This window comes from Pyrgilauda ruficollis, unplaced genomic scaffold (genome assembly GCF_017590135.1).
Source record: "Pyrgilauda ruficollis isolate IOZ18807 unplaced genomic scaffold, ASM1759013v1 scaffold7, whole genome shotgun sequence".
In the NCBI taxonomy this organism is placed as follows: Eukaryota; Metazoa; Chordata; class Aves; order Passeriformes; family Passeridae; genus Pyrgilauda; species Pyrgilauda ruficollis.
In genome coordinates, this window is record NW_024528821.1 from 4,756,288 (window position 1) to 4,763,004 (window position 6,717).

General features: G+C 51.8%; 1 protein-coding gene across 2 annotated transcripts; it reads right to left on the bottom strand.

Annotated features, from left to right (window-relative positions):
- Positions 1-844: 844 nt before the first annotated feature.
- On the bottom strand, positions 845-6,500 carry YIPF6 (Yip1 domain family member 6). 2 transcript variants are annotated; one of them, XM_041485300.1, is made up of 7 exons: positions 6,364-6,500; positions 5,317-5,445; positions 4,705-4,783; positions 4,334-4,376; positions 3,519-3,644; positions 3,259-3,416; positions 845-2,607 (listed from the first exon to the last, which is right to left on the bottom strand). In XM_041485300.1, the coding sequence occupies exons 1-7, from the start codon at positions 6,400-6,402 to the stop codon at positions 2,489-2,491; spliced, it is 693 nt and encodes a 230-aa protein (XP_041341234.1). In that variant the 5' UTR covers positions 6,403-6,500; the 3' UTR covers positions 845-2,488. The 2 variants fall into 2 exon arrangements, with proteins under 2 accessions (XP_041341234.1, XP_041341235.1); XM_041485301.1 differs by having other exon boundaries at positions 6,286-6,391.
- Positions 6,501-6,717: the final 217 nt, after the last annotated feature.

The window sequence follows — 6,717 nt, forward strand, 5'->3', positions numbered from 1 at the left end:
AACAACTTCTGCTGATAAACAGTATTAAAAAAATCCTAGTAGGAAAGAAAGCCTGGTTTGTGCATTGGAAATCAGCCATTTCTGTGCAGAGCAGTTCAAACACTCCATTATAGGCAACACAGCTGCTTCTCCTTGTCGCCCATCCCCAGCAGCTTTAAACAAGAAGGAAAAGCCTTTCCCCTTGGAAAGCACAACAGTTCTTACCACAGACATTTCCAGCACAAATTAAACCTTTCTTGTGGTGACAGGGATCACTCCCCTGCAGGGCCCTTGGGAGGGATGTGCTGCCCACCTGGCTGGACAGGATGAGGGACATTCAGGGAGCACTCAGCACTCAAAGGTGACACCAGCACTTTAAAGTGCTGCATTAATCAATCAGCTGCATTAATTACAGCATCTGCAAATATCAAACACGCTCGAGCCGTTTTGTTTCCCTGAAACAAAATGGTTTGGCTGTGTTTAATGTGCCCATGTGGTTCTGCCACAGCAGGGACTCCGCAGGACCTCCAGGGTGGCTGAGGAACAAACCCCAGTTTGGACTTTTTGACTTTCTGAAGTAATGTAAAAAATTTCAAAATATTACTGGATCAATTAAATGCTACTCCAGTTATCCTTGAGATAGAACACCAGTTCAAGTCACAAGACCCAGAGAGAATCCAAGGATTTCTTTTGAAAGTGTGGTTAAATTCTTGTAGGACAAAGAGATTTGGCTCAAGGAATCCCAACATAGCCATCAACAGCATTACCATCCATTTCCCCTGAATACTTCTTTTCAGCTTCAAAAAGCTGAACTAACATTTAATTGAATGAAAAACTGCACACTTAAAAGAAAAACCACACTCCATACCAGCAATAATTTAATGGAAGCTTAAAATTCCCCTTTCCATGGTTCCCATGTCTGCGAACCACCACAGCTCCCCTCCAGCCCCTTGGTGCCACAGCCAGGCCCTGCCACACACAGCAGCTTGTTATCCACAAATGCAAAAATGCACTTTTATTCTGAAATTCAGCAATTTCCATCCCAACTCCCACCCACTGCCAGTGTTTACAGCATAGACTGCTCTTGCACATGTAACTAGAAATTAGACACATTCACACCTCAGCAGATCCCACAGACCTCAGTTTCAGTCTGTCTGCACAAATGTCATTTTACAGCAGCTTTTTCACCCCAGATATTTCATGGATTGCTGAATGAGAACAACAGACAACAGGAATCATTTCTGTAGTTGTCAAAAGCAGGTCCCAGCTCCCAATGTCTGTGCCAAAATACACCTGACTCTTGCATGCCTGTACCCAAGAGAGGTGCACAATCAATCTGCAGTGACTGGTAGAGCCCCCTCCCTTTTATTAAAGTATTAAGCAAAATTAAAACCCCACAAAACAACCCACAGAACAGTGTCTGACATCTCATGGGAAGTACAAGGGAACACATTTGCACACATTTCTTTGCTGTCCCCATGAACAACCAAAGGAACAGTCACACAGAGGCAGGTGAGAGCAGAATTCACATCCTGCTTCAGAGCAACCAACACCTCTAGTACCATTTACTTCCCTTCTTTCAAGCTATTTTAACACTTTGGGGCCCAAGCCCTGGTATGGTTTTTCAGACCCAAACAGCCTGTGCAGCAAATCTTCAACTTTCTGCACAGAACCCCCTGTTTTTATCATACATACACATTCTTGGTACTTTCCAAGGAATTTTCACTTCCCAAATGCAGGGTGAGAGCCCAGTCTTTGCTACAAAGCAGTCTCAGCATTTCTGCAGGACTCTGAACTTTGTTCCCTCTGGTCACAGGTCTGCAACTTGCAGAGAGCCCACAGTCCCCTCAGAGGCAGTGCTGAAGGCACCAAGCTGGAACCCTCTTTCCTGCCACATGAAGGGATGGACACACACAACACATGGATAAGGGCAAAAGCCACTCCCTGTCACCAGCTCCAATTCCCTGCAAAGGGAACCCAACTGAGTTTTGACTGAACTCTCCTTTCCTGGGAAAGCCCCAGTCCCACAATGCCCTGGGTGCACATCCCACCACTCTGCAAGGGAATGAAAAGGAATCAGACACGTCTCTTTCCTCACCACACATCATTGCAGTGAAGTTCTACGGTTTGATAAGGCATTTTTATCTTCAGTGAGAATCCAAGCACGGGCAGGAAATCTGCCAAGTCGTGCAAAAACTTCATCTCCCAGCAGCTTGAAACTCCAGGATTTCCCACTCTCTCCTCAGATGGAACAATCCCTGTCCCAGTGGGCATTGTTTATTTAACACCAGTACAGAACAGGGCTAAATAAACCCCTCAGCAGCTGGACTTCAGTATCTTTCACAAAGAGGGACACACAAATGAGCACTTTTTGCAGCTCTCTGGCTTTATCCCACAACCTGCCTTTTTACAGTATCCCTATATATAAATTAGAAAGAGATAAAGCCAAGGATTCACTGCAGCATCCATGAGAAAGTCCAGTCAGTGTAGCAGTCCCTCAGGATGGTGCTCACTGGGGGGTGAAGGTCAGGATCATCCAGCTGATGACGAAGTAGAAGAGGAAGATGGGGTACACGACGAGGGCCTTGCGGTTGGGGGGCTGGCTGTCTGCCAGGAACGCCGTGGATGCTGCAGAGACACAAAACCTGTGAAGCAGGAGCAGCACAACCCTCACAGCCCCCTTACAGCGAGGATCTGCACTGCAGTTGTGTTGAAAAAGAAACCACTGCTCAAACCAACGGGCTGTAATCACCAAGTGCAACTTCCTCTATCATACAGAACGATAAGTTATAGAATCATGGAATCACAACCTGCTTTGGCTTGGAAGCGATATCCAGTTCCACCCCCTGCCACAGGCAGGGACATCTTCCACCAGCCCAGGCTGCTCCAAGCCCCAACCAGCCTGGCCATAAATGCTGATTAACACTGTACAGTGAGAGCCAGACTTACAGATAAAGAACAGGAGAAATCGTGCAAATGCATCTCTATAAAATCAGCATTTTTCTAATAGTATTTATAACATAACCATAGAATAAACCACCAAACAGTCTCACTGAGTTTAATACTAAATCATCATCCTGCTGCCCAAGGCAATTTGTCTATGACCATGGAAATCACCAGGAGCAGAGACAGAGGCTGAACCTCTGCCAGCTCAAGGATTGGAAGAACTCCTTCAACAGCCTTTCAGCAGCCCAAGGCCTCCTTAGACCAGAGCACCCCTTGGTTCTGCCTGAGGGAATGCACAGGGATCAAGCTCCCCAGGCACAGGGAGGGACTCACCCAAGGTGGACCAGGCGAACATGGCCCCCACCACGATGAGGCGGATGATGAAGCTGACGGTGCCCGCGCCCGCCAGCAGCACCAGCCTGCACACCAGCATGGCCACGGTCAGCGGCATCACGCAGTACCCCAGCACACACAGGCTCTGGAAGAAGGAGCTGCACAGGGAGACAGCACCAGGGAAACAGCAGTGAGGCCAGGCAGGGCAGAACTCCATGCTCAGGAGTGAGTGAACCTCCATGGAACAACCCCGCACTCACATGGTGCCTCCCAGAAGCTTTGAGTTGAGCGTGATGACAACGGCCCCAAACCAGATGATGACAAAGACCTCGGCAAACTGGGGCCCTCCGTCATCCTTGCTGTCTGCAGAGCCACCCTGAAGCATCCTGGAGTGGGGAACAGGGAGAAACAGCTGCACTGGGGAACAGACAGATGGAGGCATCAGCACTGATGGAGTTTTCCCAGGCTGGAGCAGGTGCCAGAGCAGGAGCCCCAACACTGATCCCCAGTTATGCTGCAGGCCCATAGTTTTCCATCAATTTTATATTTTCATTTTATCCTGAGTTTTGCACAGGAAAGGAAAATGGTTGTGGCTCAACTGAGGTGATCTCAGTCCATTTGCTGCCCTGTTTTCAGGACTATGAAAGCATTGAGAAAGGAATCAAGCCATGGACAACAGGCTGAGATGGAAATTAAAGTACCAAAGTTTTGGTACCTCTCAAGGCAGCAGAGTAGTGTGTGATTGAACAAACCAGCCTCAGAGAAACCCCTGAATAACTACGGGATGCAGGCACCACAGCTGAATCAGGACAACTTGAGACACCTTCAGTAAAACCTTCCTAGGCCAGGGAACTAGGAAGAGTTCATCCTTAAATCCTAAATTTAGGGACAGAAGGTGCTAATGGGCTTGAAGCGTCACGAACACATTTTATCAGAGAACCCAACCAAGCAGTGCTTGCACAAGACAGAGAAGGATCAGATGAAATTGATCTTAACACATTAATCGGTAATTTTTAACGTCTCATTTCCCTCATGCACTGAGCTACAAAACCCCAAATTCCCCTGGAATACTCACAGAGCCAGGGAGACACACAGCACCAATGGGCCCCACAGATCCCCTGCAGAGAGAGGGAAAACACATCACAAAAATCACAAAATCATCTCAGTTCTCCTTTCCTTGGGACTGCCCAACTCCCAGGGTGCCATTTTCCACATCTCACTGCTTTACAATTCTCTTATTCAGCATCTTACCCCGTTATCTATAATAAAATTCACTGAAGACCCAGCAGCTGCTACAGCTCCCAGTTCCACCCATCCTGGCCCACAGCACCCTGCCACAGAGCCCTGGTGACAGCTGTCAGCTCTGCTGCCCAGGATCACCCCCCTGAATCCCCTTCCCCTGGATTCTGCCTCTCCCCTGCAGGTCAGGAAGGCCCCAGCACGTACAGTCCCTGAGGAGGGCACTGCTCTTCCTGGGATACATGACATGGACAAACTTCTTCCCAACGGCCTTCAGGTCCCTCATCTGAAACAAACACAAAACACTTTCATTTATCCCCTCACAAAAATTACAGTTCCCAGCTAAAGCAAAGAGAGAGAAGTAAAGGAACATGAATGGCAAATCAGGAGAGGATCCAACCCAACAAGTTCTGTAGCACCCTCTACAACAAACAATGACTGCTTTTCCTTAACAACATCACATCCTTTTCTTTAACAACCACAATATTCTGTCTTTTAATAACACCAGAATATAACCAACAATTTGTTTGCCCCTCTAGGAAAAGAAAATAAATGAAATATATCTTCAGTCAGTGGAGTTTCTCACAAGCTCCCACTGAGGCCTCTGCCCTCACTTTCATTTCAGGATCACAGAGAAACTTTGGGCCACAACTCAGACACTTTTTGACCCACAGGAATTTGTTTTACATGACGAGTTCTAAAACAATCCCCGCTGAAGTACAGGTTGAGCAGTGCTGTGCAAAAACACAGGTTTTGCACAACAGCTGCCAAAAACACCAGAAAGCATGAGTTTTACCCCAGCCACAGGCCCAGACTCACAATTGTGTCCTTGACTGGCTCATCCAGCGTGGAGTAATCCTCATCAGGAGAGTGAGATCCCACAGGGACAGTGATCTCCCCTTCCACTGGAATATCCTGGGATATGGACACATCTGCCAGACCTGGGAACTGAATGGGCACAAACCTTTAGGAACAAACACAAACATGCTCGTGTGCACTTCAGATGGGCTGGGGATGGACAGAGCTGCTCAGAATTCAGGGATACAATGAAGAAAAGGTTCTGCAGCAGGGCCAGCTGTCACTGCCTGATGTGAGCAGTGATGGCCTCAAGAGCTGAGCAGGTGTGTGTGAGCCTGTCCCCTGCCACCCCCAGAACCCACCCTCTGCGCTCTGCTCCAGCAATAACTGAAAGAAGTAAAAAGCCATGTTTCAAGGGAGGTGATGCCTGAGGGTTGCACAGCCGCACCACCCCCGAGTACCCGCATTTGAAATTAATATTAACATTTACATTTAATTAACATAAACATTTAATATTAACAGCCCCGGGGAGCCGCACGGACACCCCCGGCCCTGACACACACCGAGGCTGCTCAGGGACCAGGTTTCACCGGGCTGAAGCCATCCCCGCCTGCGGGCGAGCAAGGCTCTGGGATGCCCGCAGGTGAAGGCAAACAGGGCACAGCCCGACCGGTTCTACGGCAAACGCTGGGCAGGCGGGGCACGGAGGGACGCCGGCAGCCCCCGGCCCTGCGCCGACCCTGTCCCCTTTCCTGTCTTCTCTTCCTGTCGCCTTCTCGCCCCTGTCCTCGGCCCCTTTCCCATCCCCGCCCTTCGGACGAGCCGCCGCCCGCCCAGGCCTGCAGACCCCGCTGCGCCTTTCCCGGCACCTCACCGGCGGCCTGGCCGCGCTCCGGGAGAGAGGGAGGCCTGAATGCGCCTGGCCCGCCCGCAGTCCGGCTTCCCCGCTTCCCCTCCCGACGCCCGCGGCTCCCCCCGGGCCGCACTCACCAGGGTCCCCCCGGTCCCGCTCTCCCGGGCCGCACTCACCAGGGTCCCCCCGGTCCCGCTCTCCCGGGCCGCACTCACCAGGGTCCCCCCGGTCCCGCTCCCCTCCGCCGCCGCCATCTTGGCCGTCCCGGCGACGTGGAGGCCACTTTGGCGTCGTCACCGCGCGCCGCCGCGTAACGCGCCGCCGCCGGGGCGTCCATGGCAACGCGTGCGGGCGGCGGCGCCCCCGCCCCGCCGGCAGGGGGCGCACTGGCAACGGCCGGAGCGCAGCGTCCCGCACCGTGAGGAGCGGAGCGGCCGGGCCGGGCCGAGCCGGGCGGGCGGCGGCCCCGGGCGGCTCATCCCGGACTACACCTCCCGGCGGCAGCGGCGCGGCCGGAAGCTCGGCGGGCGGGTGGGGGTCGCTCGGCCGAGGCGCGGCAGCGGGAGCGG

Coding starts and splice junctions, on each gene's coding strand:
- YIPF6 (XM_041485300.1), bottom strand. CDS start 6,402: ATGGCGGCGGCGGAGGGGAGCGGGACCGGGGGGACCCTG. Junction 4,377..4,704: donor CAGTGCCCTCCTCAGGGACT/GTACGTGCTGGG, acceptor CTCTCTCTGCAG/GGGATCTGTGGGGCCCATTG. Junction 3,417..3,518: donor AAGCTTCTGGGAGGCACCAT/GTGAGTGCGGGG, acceptor CTCCCTGTGCAG/CTCCTTCTTCCAGAGCCTGT.